Source organism: Mugil cephalus, chromosome 8 (genome assembly GCF_022458985.1).
Source record: "Mugil cephalus isolate CIBA_MC_2020 chromosome 8, CIBA_Mcephalus_1.1, whole genome shotgun sequence".
NCBI lineage: Eukaryota > Metazoa > Chordata > Actinopteri > Mugiliformes > Mugilidae > Mugil > Mugil cephalus.
The window spans coordinates 4,132,778-4,148,707 of record NC_061777.1 but is presented as its reverse complement, the minus strand read 5'-3'; the positions used below and the strand labels follow the sequence as shown (position 1 = coordinate 4,148,707).

The window sequence follows — 15,930 nt, the reverse complement described above, 5'->3', positions numbered from 1 at the left end:
GAACCACGGATGAGAGGTGCGGTTTATACAGAAAGAAAGAAAGAAAGAAAGAAAGAAAGAAAGAAAGAAAGAAAGAAAGTAGATGTTTTCTAAGTAACAGTTGCATGCCCTCTAAGGAGAGCACAGGTCTCCAGATGTGGAGAAAGCTGCAAAAAAGTTCTGACAGCTACAGCGTGGAACAACAACAATAATAATAAAAAATACCCGAAGAATAAATTACGGTGATGTGCACAGATAGGAAATGAGGATGCATTTTTTTTTTATTTTGTCCTCATTTTATTTTTTTATTACCGTCCATTTAAAGTTCTGAATTGCAGCGCACTTTACTGCTTTATTTGACATAATGTGAATGAGTGACAACAGTTTCTTCCTTAGACAGCTGTTTTTTTTTCCTTTGCAGCATTGTGGCGACAGATAGCACAAGATAAGACATTCTGCAGTGCAGTGTGAATCGTCTCTGTTTAGTGCACATTTTGTTTTGTTCAGAAACACACATTTTATTCTTACGCCTAACCCCAGTTAGTGTGAAAATGATGTAAGAGGAAAGGTAGATTTGTATTGTTATTATTAACTTGTTAAATATACTCTCCTGTGGTGACTTTCCTTTACAGTTATTGAGATAAAAGTGTCTGAGACTGTAGCTGCAGTGAGTTTCTGCAGCTCAACTATTGCGATTTAGCTGCGTTTACTCACGTTAGCTGCATGTGTCAGCATAAGTGTGGGCTGAAGAGAGGCAAACATGTATTGAGAAAGTTATTTACGGTGATGTTTTTTTTCTTTTCTTTTTGTCTTCATCATGAAACTGGGTCACCATGTCAGTCCGAGCTCGCTTTTGTTTTTGCTGTGGTGAGTGTGTTTCTCACTCGGGTATCACTGTAAGTCACATCAGATCAGTCGTCTATGTATGTGCACACGCATACAAAGAATTAGTTCTCTTCATTTAACCCGTCCGAGTGGGCAGACCAGGGAGCAGTGAGCAGCCATGTGAGGCGTGCAGGCAGCACGTCTGCAGGGTTCTAGGTTCTTGCTTCAAGGCGCCTCGACGATGGACACAGAGGGTATCGATCCCAAATCTGTTTCTCTAAAGCTCCACAGGTCCCCCCTCATTCACAGAGTCCACTGTCCGCGTATTATTCACTTGTCACCCGTCGCTTTGAAGCTGGCAGTTGGTTGTTGGTGGATGTTTGAGATTCTGGTTGCCTAGGTAACCCTTTTTCATGTTTCTCACCCCAAATGTTTCTAGATTAAACCTTAACCTACTGTATGCATGGAGCTTTTCGGTTTACAGATGTAGCACAATCTTTTAGATCAAAACGTTATGAATCATCCGAGAGCTTTCTTCTTTCACTGCTCTCTGTTTGAGAAGATACTGTCAATGGCGGTGGCCCTCCTTCTGGCTTCACCCATAATCTGTAAAAAACAAATGAAAACAAAATTGACTTTTAATAACAGCTCCTCAAAGGTGAAGCCAAAGGAAGTAGAGCTCCCTCCGGTGGCTGGCTGCATAAGCCCCGCCCCCTCCAGGTTAAAATACACATCAAATAATTGTTTTTCAATGATAGTTTCTGTGATTTTTGGTAGTTAATGTAACACTGATACATGTTCAAGAGTAAAAATTCTTCGTGTTTACAGGAGGTATGTGCTGGGGATAGATAATGTAACTCTAATGTAGCGAAGCTGTCAAACAGAACTGCTCAGAAATGGCGTCACTGGTATCCCCCTCTCAGCACTGTCAATGCTTTGTTAGACGTTTCTTTACTGGATAGAGAGGCAGAGGGTTGTCACAGAGAATGCAGATGACTTCAAAAGTCAGCTCAAGTGCAGTTTGCGTTCGTTGGAGACCATATTGACAAAAACTTCTCCTCCATTCTGAGGGGACGGTTGGAGAACTCCATGTTGCCATCATCACACAGCTTCTCGTTGCCTGGATGGAGATTAGTTCTGCTTTGAATTTACCCAAAATGTTCTTTTAACTCATCATTCCTACATTAATATACATGGTGTCTCATCACCACATCACTGGTGAATACTCTTGAATTTGTACTAGGGATGTTTCCAGACAGGTATCGGGTTTCAGTCAAGCCCTTTCTTGTGTAGTTATTTATATTAGGTCTACCATAAACCAAAACCACGTCCATGTAGAGTCAAAACATCTCCCTTCTCTTCTGTTTTAATGGTGGTTCGCCAGCGTCCAAGCTGCCAAAAAGAAAAGTAGAAAAGAAGAATCACCCAAATCACGTGACTATGATGTCTACTGTGTGGACGTACTCTAATCTGGGAAACAAAGTCACTCAGGCATTTGTAAATTGTGCAGTGTGGATGTTTTTTGAGGTGGTGGTAGTTGATGGTCATTTAATATAACCAACTTGAAACAGAAGTGTTCAGAAATACTCTCTGACAAAGGCTGTACCGGAAAACGACAAACACAAAGGGAAAAGATGACCAGAACATTCCTGTAGCAGAGAATACGAGGAACAATCTCCTCCCTACATTAAATTTGAAAATAAACATTTTTTGGACTTAATCCAGTTGCATGGTGGACATATGATCTAGGACAGGGATCTTCAACATTTTTCAGACCAAGGACCCCAAACTGACAGAGAGATTAGTATGGACCCTCTAACTACCATAAAATATTCATTTTATTTTTTACTTGCATAATACTTGCATTTTACACGTGCAACTGCTAAAAACATAACCATACCAGACATTAACATATCTAACTGGTGTAAAATTGACATATAAAGTAAATAAAACAAAGTGATTCATTTTGGCCTCATGGGAGCGAGCAGCACTGTTAGCTTCTCTTCTGCTAACATTGCATCGTGCGTCTGTGATTTCACATGGGGACTGAATAGGCTCTCGGACAATTGCGTATGTCACCTTGTGAGTAGTTCAGCGATAGGGGCGGGGCCTACTGTGTAGAAGAGAGTTAGATTGACAGGTCTAGTGCGGCGCTCTCTGTAAAACGGTGGCTGTTGAAACAGCTCCTGTATCGCTGAATGTTTGAAGAGTTGAATGAAAGATAATGTCTTCTGCCTCCATTTATCCCTTTACTAAAATACGTTGGATTCATGTGAATATGTATTGTGGGGCAAAGTTTGAAAAATATATATAAAAAACATCTAATCAACCAGTAAAATTCCATTCCCCCCTCCCCCGTAGTACCTCCGCAGACCCCCTAGGGGTCGTGGACCCCGTCTTGAAGACCTATTGTGTAGGAGGATAAGAAAAGTCTTAACGAATCTCCAGAGGAGAAAATTTTGTTTATTTATTGAATCGGGACTCACATCGCCCGATACGGAATATTAAAAGTGCCAGTATCAGACCACAGGGCAAAAAAAAGTCTTTAAAGATGCACAAACCCATCTTTAAAGTGGTTTTGAAGCTCAGTGTGGTGGCTTCGACGGCTGCCATCTTTTAAGCGCCAGCCTCCACTGAACCCCTGGCTAAAAATTGTTTGACTAAAATTTTCTTGCCGGCCAGAAACACAGCTCCAAGAACTGTTTTCTACCTATATAACGTCCCCCCTGGCTCCTCTGATCCACGTCTCATCATCTATCCAACTGTCTGTCAAAGATCAGACAGGGATCAGGCTAATTCATGCAACTGCCATGCTGCTTCATACCACAATGACAGGCACACAGAGATGTCCTCCAGTCCTGATTTCCTGAAAAAAAATGCAGCTGATCAAATGTGCAGGCTTTCATTGTGTTCAGCTAAGTGTTACACAACAGACAGAAAGCCGTGGCTTCTAAGCTCTCTGCGTGGGAGAGGCTAATCTTTCACGGGCCGATCTTATTAACCACGTAGAGCTTGAAGGAAGAGGCGCAGGTGTGAATGGTTTGAAATCCCTACGATAACGCTCCGTGCAACTTTGCGATACTAATCCCTCTTCTGAGGAGAGCTAATTATTGGGCGCCGGTGTCACTTTCCTCGAGGTGCTCGTGACATTTCGCGTGTTTATCCCATTTACTGCAAAAGGCTGTCAGCCGTGCTGCAAACGCCACAGCAATGACAGGAACATGCATTTTTTATGCATATATATCTACATAAACTCTAGTATTTGCCAGAAAACGTGTTCTGTTTTGCAGGAGATGTTAGGTTGAAGTTGAATCTTGAAATATTCTAGACTGATCGCTTTGATTTTGGGTCGATTTACACGTCTATGAGCAACAATCTGAGCTTTCCGTCCGTCCTTCTGCCTCAAAAAGAAATCTGTAAGAGGAGAAGAGATCTTGTTTCTTGTTTGTAGTAGATTAAATCTAGCTTTTCACATCCTACTGCGCTGAATCCTTCCGCACCACGGGGTCCGTTGTGAGGCTGTAACGGCGCAACAGCAGATCAGAGTCATCCAGTTACAAAACGCTCGATAATTTTAGGCCCGTTTAAATCTCTCCGTGTCAAACCAGACTTTGAAATGCGGTGATTCATGACGTGTTACCTTATTTAACTCGGTGTGTTTTGAAGCATATTTACTGACCTCACTGAGTGTGAACTTTCCAGGCACAGCTGTGGAGTTTGGTGTCAGTAGCCTACGCATTTGTTTGCATGTGTGTGTGTGTGTGTGTGGCTGGTGTCGCCCATGCAGGGAGGTGGTGTCTTGCTTTTTGGATCTTATTTCGACACGGCGCACGTGGTCGCCAAAGACAAGCAGGTGGATTCTTTGACACGACACTGAGCGTGGTGCAGTTCAAACTCACTCTGGCTGAGTTTTTGAGATGAAAAAGTGACGTTATGCTTGTGAATATTCTGCTGGGTTCTGTCTGCTGTTATAGTCTCAGGGCAGCGGGTCTCACAGCTTTCACCTTTGACCCCTCACTTTGTTGGTTGGTCGTCTGTGGCTGTTTCAGTGTGGAGGCAGACCGGTGGCACCACTCAGCCTTTCACCGTCACGGCCGACCAACGCTCTGAAGCCAGTTCTTAAGTGGGAAATAGTTTTGATTTTGTAGGGAGATGTAAGTAGTTAAACCCAGGGCTGGGCGGTGTGACCAAAAATCATGGTGTTTTTTCATAATTCAGACGGTGTCACAGTATATTACGGTATTTTTTAATCACATGTTCACAGCATTTCCTACTGGTGGAGAGAGGAGTTAATGCAGTAGATTGTTTAAGGATGGATATTTTACTGTGATGATGAGTAAATACTGTAGAATAATCCCACACTAGTAGATTTGCACTGCCTGATAATGCAGGTAGAATCTGGGTAGAATTACAGCTCAGAGATATAAATATATGTATATTCATTTAAAAAAACAATGTTATCAAGATGAGATGAATAAATAGGGACAATTGTGGTTTCATTTATTTTGACATATTTATTCATATTGAAACTGCTATGTCTGTAATGCCAATAGCAGCGTGACCAGCTACCGTAATAACTGTAGTCTTTTTTTTCCCTCAATCATAAAAAGCTAAAATTGGGGACATACTCAGGGACAGCTTAAACCGGGGCACAGATCATCCTAACACAGGGACTGTCCCCAGGAAAAACCTGATACGACACCTTTTTTTTTTTTTTGTTGATACAAGTCTTCTCGTTATGACGCTTTATATTTTCTGATATTTCCATCTTCACCACACCTCACAGTGTGTTTCAGAAGTGCTACATTGAAAATGGTCCGGTGTGAAACAGTGTCCAGTTTTGAACGCTGTGTAATCAAATACACTGGTATGCAGGTATATTAAAAATTCATATCATGACAAAAAAGAAATACCGGTATTCAGTATGAACCGAGCCCTAGTTAGACCTGACAAATATTTAAGTCAGAGTCACACAGTAGCTGCAGGGACAAAAATAAGTTTGGGAACCAGATGAGGTGGCTGTGAGATATTGTGCTTTGTTCCTTGGGGCATGTACGTCCACTAAAGCTCAAATTGTGTTCAAGAGCCCAGTTTAACTCTGCACGCGTGTGCACATTGTGTAGAATGCTGACTCTGTATCGGGTAACTCATGGGAGCTCATTAAGCAGACAACTCCACGCAGCATGTTCTTCCACTATAGATATCTGTGGTTAACATCAGGCCTGTTATACCTTCAACCTGGAAACATGTTGAAAACTTCTCCTCAGCCATTTAGCCAGACAGGAATCTCCTCCACCCACGTCACGTCTTCAGGTATTGAGTTATCCACAAATAGCGGAGCTAAGTTTTTCTTTCTTTTCTTTCTGTGTTCTACAGGGGAGCGTTTTCAGTGGTGCGCAGATGTGTTAAGCTGTGCACAGGACAGGAGTATGCTGCTAAAATAATCAACACCAAAAAGTTATCTGCAAGAGGTAAGAACAGCTCTTTCTTATCACAGATCATGTGATGTGTACTTAAGGTTTGTCCGTTATGTAGCTACTGTCAAGTATGATGTAACTTCCATAGTGTTGCTAATTGTAATTTGTTTTGCTAAAGGTTGCCTACTCCTACTCAAAATGTAACATTAATGTAAATAGTTTTAATAGTTTTAATTTACAACTTGCAAATGCAGTTTAGCATCTGCTCTAGTGAATCTCACTTGGTTGAGTTCTTGTTTGATACACAACAGAGGATGCAACGACTCCCAGGTTACTAACTAATCTAGAATCAGATACAGCTCACCGTCGTACCCTAAATGTCGTCATTTTGAGGTTGGAAAGCTGCAGGATTTCGTGTGTTTACACGCCTATGCACAGCGTTCTGTTGTGCATCTTGTTGGGTCACTGTCTAATGAATGGTGCGTTCATGTAATCTATGTAACCTACTGTGTTACGTTGTTGCCTTGTCGCAGTCCTGGCGCCTGCCATCGAGCCATAATCTTGCTCCATAGTGACTGTTTAAATAAGCAGCTACCTTCTGTAACAATGCATTGTGGGAGGACCTGTCTGTAACCCTCAAGGCCACAGATCCAAAGAAATAGAATAATGATCCTCTCCTCCACAGATATATATCCACAGCAGGTAGAAACTAAACTTACTGACCCGCCACTGCATTGCAGTTTTTGTTGTCAGCTACGTCTGATCTGTCCTGTGTTGCCAGAAATACCAGAACACCCTGTTGAAGCCATTCGACTATGCACAGAACAGCCACAACATTATGACCACCGACAGGAGAAGTAAATAACATTGACCATCTTGTGACAATTGAATGTTCTGCTGGGAAACTTGTAACATTGTGTGGATGTTATTTGGGCAAACACCACTCCTTGATGGCAGGATATAACTAACAAGGCAGATCCACACAATATTAGGAACATGGTCATAATGTTATGGCTGATCGGTGTATCATATAAAAATAAAAATAAAAAACTTGACGTCATTCAGATTTTTGAATCCAGTGATGAAAATAACTATTTATAAGTAACAGTGGAAGTAATTAAATGATAAATCCCTTGACAGGACGTCCACCGTAGTTTCCTGCCACTAAATACTGGTAGATCAGCATCAGATCAAAGGTTGATCTTTGTGGTTTTCTGGCCGTCGTTCTATTTGAAAAGGTTTAACCACATTAATCGGCGCCAGTAACAGTTAAAGCCAAAGTCAAGGACCTAATGTCACGTCCGCGAGGGCCGCTCCTGCACCGCAGTGGTCGCTGTGGCTCTTCACGCCACCGCTCGGCCTCTGCAGCCTCGTAACCGGAGACCCGCTGCTGCCGCCCTGCCAGGTGGCACCACGCTGACACTTGACTGTTAGCCCGCCTCCACACACACACACACACACACATATATGCACGCACACACACACACATTTGCAAGCAGCTTGTGTGTGAAAATGTAGAGTGTGGTGGAAGAGGCATTTTAACAGGCATTAGCAGAGGGCATAAACCTAGAATGTCTGGTAGCATCGGTTCGTCTTTCACGAGTGTTGGCCTCTGTTACGACTGCGTGGCCTGTCATTTAACCTTTTTGTGTGGGTATTCTGGCTCAACCATTGTTCAGATATATTTCCTGCAGGCAGAGATATTTATTATAAATTATATGATGTGTATGTCGACGATTACGTGACTTGGGGCAGGAACAGTTTTTTTTTTTTTTTATTGGACAATACAATACAGACAGTACAGATATAAACAAAGTGTGAACAATGTGTGTATGTGTGTGTGAGAGACCTTTCATGGTGTTACATTTGATAATTACGGGTTTACTAGCAAATTATGAATATAATAATCAAGTAATAATAATAATTATTACATTATTATTACATAACGATTAAATAATAATAGATAATGATCAATAATAATTAAATAATAATTATTACATATTGCATTATAGTAAGAATTTAAAAAGTAATATATATGCTTTCATCAATAATTATTTAAAAAGAAAATAATAATAATAATAAATAAAGAAAAAAATAACAAAACAAACAGACATATTAAAATAAACATAATTTTTATCATTTTGCATTCAGTATTAAGCTATCCCTGACCTGGCTTTTACTAAAAATATACTGGATTCATATTAATGTGTATTTAAAGAAATTTAAATTTGAAAAAATATATATAAAAAACATCCAATCAACCAAAGTCACGGACACCCTGTTGAAAACCTATGGCCTAAGTATTTTTTTGACTTACAGTTACATTAAAATCAATAAAAAACACCAATGTGCTCGCTAATTATTATTTTTTTCTTATTTTTCACAAAAACGTTCAAATATGACTTAGGCATTCATGCTATCGGCTAACGATATCCAGGTTGACGTTGCTCCTCTTCCATCAGGCTGCAGACATTCGGTAACAGTGCAGCGTTAATAAATAAGTTAGATGATGTCGTATTGCTCTATTGGCTTTGTATTTCCACATGTGGCTCACAGCTTCTTTCTCTCATAACACTTCATGCAGCACCAATGTAAATTGAAATTGAAAAACTTAACTTTATTTAAATAAAAAAAAAAATCTCAATCTCCCAAATGGCCACTGGGTGACCTTTGTTAACGTCTCGTCTTTCTTGGCAGCAGTCGTGTCAATATGTTGATATATTTTGACTATACTGTGAGTGTGTGTCGCTGCGGCTCAGAGCCTTCTCAGATTATCCCAACACACACAAACACACAGAGTGAATTATTCACCGGTAGATTTTGCTATCATTTCACTACGGCTGCTTCTCTCGCCTCAGCATTCGATAGGTGGACTGACGTGACCCGGCCGGGTTGGTGCGCGAGGCCTTTTCTCCGCTCCTTACTAATGGATGAGCCGCGTTCTTTGAAACAGCAGAGCAAAGTCAGAGCCGGTCAGAGCTGCTGCTGCTGCTGCATACTACTTCTACTCCAGCTCCTATTTATAGCTCCATGACCTATGTGTCATGGGCTCTTACGGCCGGGGTTCTTTCGGCTTCACATCACGACGACGACGACGACTCGCAGCTACTGCCGCTTTAGAAGCGGGATTGTTTTTGCCGCTGTTGTTGTTTCTCGGAGAGAGCGCAGGGCAACGTCGGCGACTTCAGAGCAACTTAAGAGGAGCGTTTGTTTAGGACCGGCAGATGGAGATGGTGCATGAGGGGAGGGGAGGGGTCATGCGAGAGAAGGCACCCCAGGCACTTGGCAGCTGAGGGCCATGCGCCTGTACGCCTACATGCCTTTAGCACGGGACTCTCATCTGACTCTTTCCCTCAGACACACAGATATTCAGGCGGCTGCAGCAGCAGCAGCAGTAGAGAAGCAGAGACGCCAAATCCTCAATAATCTATTACTCACAGCAATAAACTTCACATGTAAGCATCAGTGTGAATAAATCTAATCGTAACATCCACTTTTTTTTTTTTTTTTTTTTTTTTCTACAAGCGTTTAATGCCAATCCAACACATGCTGACAGGAAATATAGGGCAGGTCTGCTGGGCAAAGCTAGATGACATATTTTGGCTGTGATCTCTGGACAGGGGTTGCCAGAGGTTTCCTGCTTGGCTTTGTAGTTTATCTTGCTGTAGTAGTTGTGTTGTGTGTGTGTGTGTGTATATATATATAGTGTACAGTGTTCTACCTGCAATGCAGTAGAAGTGATCTGACCTGGTTTTGGGGAGAGAGCTTTGTGTCACAGTCATGGAGCCAGGACAGAGGCAGTGAAGGAAAGTTATGCCTGTTTTAAGTGATCTGTGCTTTTTAATACCAATAAACTGATATTAATCTGCTTTCATGTTGACATTTTGGGCAGTATTTTACTTTTCTGACATGAAATAATTCATCTTATACCTACACTACTTGGCAAAAGTTCTCCAACGCTTCAATATTTCTTTCATTTTACTCTGAACTGAAAGCACAGACCAAGTAAACAACTGAAGTTATTTAAAAAAGTCATAGAATTGATATATAACCAAAAATATATTCTAAACTTTCGACTCATCAAAGTAGCCATCTTTGGCTGATTTAACACGTGATTCTTTCTAAAATGGAAATCAAATACTTTTAATTAAAGACAGTTTTGTTGCAGAAGTTCCCAGAAATGTGTGTCTCTTGCTTCACTTTCACTTTTCTGACCAGTTCATCACAAACCAGCTCCATGGGGTTAAAGTCTAGAGACTAGGCCGTGGTCCACTCCATGTTTTCACGCTTTCCATCTAGTTTTTATCCTGAGGTAGTTCTGGTAGAGCTCGGACTAAAGTTTTGGGTCATTATCTTGCTGTAGGATGAAGCCTTATGAGCGTTATGATGATACATCTGCAAAATGTCAAGGAAATAAGAAACGCTTTGCACAGCTAGTAAGAGTCAATGCTAATGTTGTGAGCAGGGACGTCCCATACAAGTTTTTTTTGCACCCCAATCTGATCTTTCAGTATTCAGTATTGGCTGATCTGAGTCCCGGTCCCATCTCACATAAACTGACTTGTATTCTCCTAGATCACATGTGCAATATCAAACCAATAAATAGTAAGGATATCCCGATTGATATTAGGGGTCGATCCATTTTTTCTGTTCAGTATCGGGCTCCAGCCAAGCCTGACCTTTTGTAGTTTTTGTATTTTAGGTCTGTCATAAACCAAAACCACGTCCCTGTGGCGTCAAAATGTCTGGTGGTTGGCTGCCAAAAAATAAGTGACTAAACATGTACTTGTGGAAGAGCTTTACTCTGGAAAATAAAGTGAGTCAGACAGAAATTTGGAAGTGACGCAGTGTGGTTGGTGAGCTACCCTCTCCTTGCCAGACTTAGACATAAGCTGCGTTTCCATTACAGTTTTTCGCAAAATAAAAGTGATATTTCTGAAATTTCGTGTTTCGCGGACGTCTCGCGATATCCCATAATTCTGTTAAATTCTTGTCACGCGAGACTTCACTCCGAGGAAGATGGACTTCAAATGAGCTGGTCACATGACCCCTTGTGCAATCTCCACTTCCGTGTTTCCATTGCACTTTTGCGATAAACTTTTATATCGACACGTCTGAAAAACCACCTCATGAGAATGTAAAAGTTTTTAGTGATATTTGAGAGGTTTTTAGAAATGTAGGTGTTTCTGTTACAAGTTTTTTATTGTGATATTTAGTTTTTTTCTATGAGTAATGGAAACTGAGTGCAAAAGCCACGTGATCTAGAGACTGGGCCATGGTCCACTCCATGTTTTCACGCTTTCCATCTCGTTTTTATCCTGAGGTAGTTCTGGTAGAGCTTGGACTAAAGTTTTGGAGCGTGGAGACGGTAGCTTGTATCTGGTCATCCAACGCCGTGAACTCCCCCAACCCCCTCTGGAATATTTTTCGCTTGACGCTGTCTCCAGGAAACTTTTCTCTTCTTTTTAAAGCGGCGTTCAGTTGCGAGTCCAGGTGGTAGTATTGAATGACGATCGTCTACTACCACCTCGCCAAACATCCACATTGCGTAAATAACAAATTTCTATCTGACTGACTTCATCTTCCAGGATAAAGTTCTTTCACACAGCGGACATGTTTGGGTTCCTCTTCTTAGATTTTTGGCAGCTTTAATGCAGACGCTTTGATTGTTCCATATCTGACTTACCGTGTTGAAGTTTAGCGAGATGCTTGTAAAACGTACATTCAGTCAATTTTCATTTTGCAACAAAAGAGCCATAAGAATAATGAGTAGAAAACTATATAGAGATCCAACAAATCCATTATTCCTTCAGTTAAAATTGTTGAAATATCAAGAATTAGTAGATAACAGTTGTTCTGCGAAAGGAATCAGTTTATGAAACAATCTGAGCAAAGAAACCAAAGAATCCATATCAAAATTTACATTGAAAAGAACAATTAAAGCCAGTTTGATAAGGAAATTTAACATTTTGTTTGTATGATGGAATTGTATCTTGGGAACTAAAATAGAAACGTGACGCTCAGTGCTTTTATTTCATTTTATTTTATTACTATCATTATTATGTTGTTGTTTTTTTAATTTAAGGTCTTTGTAAATTGATTCTTGGGGTAAAGGGCCAGATTATATCAGATTATTCTTCTATCATTCAGATTTGGGAACGTTTATATTGAATCGTTTTGTTTTAATTAATTCATGAAATTAAAAAACTAAAACAAACCAATCACTGTTGAAGAAGAAGAAGAAGAAGAAGAAGAAGAAGAACGATACAGATTCAATAATTTTAGATATGCCTGCTTCAGCCCTGATACCGATCAGGACATCCCTTGTTGCGAGTCAAATTCTGAACAACGGTTATATCTGGCAGCCTTTTTTTTTTTTTTTTTTTTTTTTTTTTATCTCCTCCCCTCTCGAGATTAAAGTCCTCACCGGTGATGATTAACCCAAATATATTTTTTTCTCCTCCTCCTCTTCCAGCTCACAGATTCCTGCAGCCTTCTCTCTCTCTGTGTGTGCTGTCCTTGGGTCGTCTCATTTAGCGCCCGTGTTCTTGTTTGCCACGTATCTCCTCCTCCTCCTCCTCCTCCTTCTTGTCCTCTTTTTCTACACTCCCTCAGTTCTACTTCCTTATCTTCCTTCCTTTCCCCACTCTCTCCTGTCATTTCTTATTTATCCACCGCTGCATCGGATGCGCAGGAATCGGTATCTGACTGACGGTCGGTCTGGAAGACTTCACTAAATGAATATTTGACACAGTTGCCAACAGAAAACTGATAATGATGAGACCACGAAGGGTTTATTTTGATTTCATTTCAGTTTACCTGTGGTTAGGGAAATAAGAAAACTCGGCAAGAATCTAGCAGATATTTGACTGATAGTCATTGATGCTCGTTCATATCTGTCCGTGGCACTACGCTGGTACTACACAGAGCTTTCCAGATGCACACCCACATGCAGAAATGTAGGCTACTCCTGTATGAGTTTGTGGCGTTATTGGTTCTTTCCTTTTGCTCCATTTTGCTGCAGAAAATGACGGGAGTGAAACCACGTTTTAATGTGTCTGTTGTGAACTCTGCTTCCCAGTTGAAATTAACCTTTCAACCATTCGGGGAGCTCGCACTAAGCATTAGCTTAGTTTGATAGCACGTTCGTGTTGTGTTTGGTGCATCCATTTGCTGTGCTTCGGCGTTTCTTTCTTTTGTTTAGGGTAAACTGCCATTTATTTTAGTTGTTTACTTGTTTGTCCCTTTGTTTCCTCTCAGTGCGATGTAGATTGGTTTGAGAAGTTTGCTTTGGCCTTGTCGCTGTTTGTTTTCCTGTTTTTTAAATTTCTTAAAAAAACACAAAAAACATTAACTTGAATCCAACATATTTTAGTAAAGGGATAAATGGAGGCACAGAGCGCCATTGACCTGTCAATCTAAGCCTCATGTACGCAGTAGGCCCCGCCCCTATTGCTGCTGAGCCAATCGCGAGGCCTCTTATCACACGCTGACTCTGACAGGTTCCCCCGCAATTGGCCGAGAGCCTGTTCAGTTGGAGACCCCTGAACTACAGTGTTGTCCTTTGTGAAACGTGGACTCATTCATGTTGTGCCTCTGTTCCTCTGGCCTGGGACATAACAGCATCGTTAAAAGCTACCCAACAAAATCATTCAGGTCAATTTACTGCTACTATCTCTTGGTCCATACTTTAGTTTTGTCCACTTGTCCACCACCCCCTCCTTTGCAGCCATCCATCCACTCTGACTGTCATCGCACCTGCAGGCAAATCCAACAAAAAACTGTATTTGCACCACTGACAATGCTGAAAATGTCCATTTATTGTTTGTTTTCTTGCTGATAACAAGACATAAAGTGACACGCAACCTCAAACCTGTGTTGTTTTGTTGGCTGAACTGAACAATACTGAAAAAAAACAGGCCCTTGGTTAAACCACGGTTTCCATCTTGATGACTCTCACTCCCACGCTGCCCCTCACCCCGGCTTATCTGGCATCCTACAGACTGTATGGACAGTTGTGCCGTGTCGTAAAGAGCGGCACAACAAAACCCAGTGGAAGTGCTCTGCTGTGGGAAGGTCGTATGTCGTTCCCGGCTTTATCTCCCACTGATCCACCCAGTCTGATAAAGCTGGGAGAAAGGACGTGAATAGCAATCATCCTCGTCACGGAGGAGGAGGTGTAAACCTTATCTTCAATCGGCAGCAGCTGTAAATCTCAAGACGGGTTCCCTGTTAACTCATTTTACAAGGCTAGAAAGCAGAGTTAATCATATACAGTGCCGCTTAGAAGTATTTTTACACAAGTCCTGACGGTAGACGGAGAAGACACGATCAAACAAATGGAACTGAAATGTTACTATACTACTTTATTCAGGAAAAATGAGCTAATATTACATATCTGTGAGGTGCACCTCAAGGATTACACATTAATATCAAATCTGTTCAGAAGCTTGCAAATGAATCTTGAACCCTGACCTCCAACCACCAATCGTCCAAACGATGACCCTGTTTTCTCTGCACAGTTTTAACGATGTTAGGTTGCTGAGCCAGTGTTACATACCTTAGAGGCGCACCTCAAGGATAACAAGTTAATATCAAGGCCAGATCTGTTCAGAAGTGTGTTTCCTGTCGTTTTAAAGAGACTCGGATGTTTTTCAGTAAGAGAAATCTCATCTTCATGTGTTTGTGGAAGTGGATGATGTCCAAGGACAAAGGAGAATGAGTTGTTGTTGCTCATCAGGCTGGAAAAGGTCACATCTCTAAAGAGTTTGGAACCAACAAATCTACAGAATCTACCAACAAAGATCACTCCATGATAGTCTGAGAGGTGCAGAAAGTCTTTTTTCTTTTTGTTGTTTGGAAAAACAGCAGTGACTCCCAGGCCCTGACCTCCAACCATGAATCAGAAACTCTCTGTAATCGTCCAAACTATGACCCTGTTGTTTTTGTCACAGGTTTAATGATGTTAGGTTGCTCGTGCATTCATAGTAAAGTTTTCTGGCCTAATTGTTTTCAGTGTGCCTGGTAGCGGGAGCCAAACACACAAATTGACGTTGTTGCATAATCGACATAATCAATTACATCTGTGTCACACTGCAACCCTGTTTGAAGCCGCGTGCTTTATATATACAGGCCATGAGTGGATAGATGTGAATATCCAAGCTGAGTGTAATTCCCACTCTGGTCTTAATTTGTGCATTTTCTTTTTCCCAGAAAAGACAGATAGAAAACAAACGCATGGTTTTGCCATCTTGTCTGCTCCAATAAACCGAGCCGGTTCTATACTTGGAGAGTATTACCAGCAGATGCCGCACAGGATGAAATGTGATGCTCGAGCTTATGACACATTTTTCTTTTCTTGTCGTTTGACATTGTAGTATGATGGATAACACGTCTGGGACACGTCTCGACACCAGCCAGTCAGGGTGAGTTTAGCTGGAGGGAAAAGCTTGGACCGGAATGAGGAAACCGCGAAGATGAGAACCGATAATTACAGTAGCCTCATTAGAAGTGTCACGTCATCAACATATATTATATTCAAGGGGGTTTCTATCCCATTAATATCATCTAAAATGCAGTTTGTAGTCGGGACATTCGTTGGAAAGGTCTATTGTTGAGTTTCATAATGCAAAGTGTACGCAGAGTTGTGATTTAGTATTTGTTGAAACCATATTTATGTTTAATAATTCATTATTTTGTTAGAGCTATT

At 41.2% G+C, this 15,930-nt stretch overlaps 1 protein-coding gene across 34 annotated transcripts in view; it reads left to right on the top strand.

Moving 5' to 3' along the window:
- camk2b1 (calcium/calmodulin-dependent protein kinase (CaM kinase) II beta 1) overlaps nucleotides 1-15,930 on the top strand; it is a 75,018-nt gene that overhangs the window by 676 nt on the left and 58,412 nt on the right. For all 34 annotated transcript variants that reach the window (XM_047591069.1, XM_047591058.1, XM_047591073.1 and 31 more), the window contains exon 2: nucleotides 6,181-6,275. In XM_047591069.1, the coding sequence (XP_047447025.1) occupies nucleotides 6,181-6,275 (95 nt within the window). The remainder of the gene's footprint in view (nucleotides 1-6,180; nucleotides 6,276-15,930) is intronic.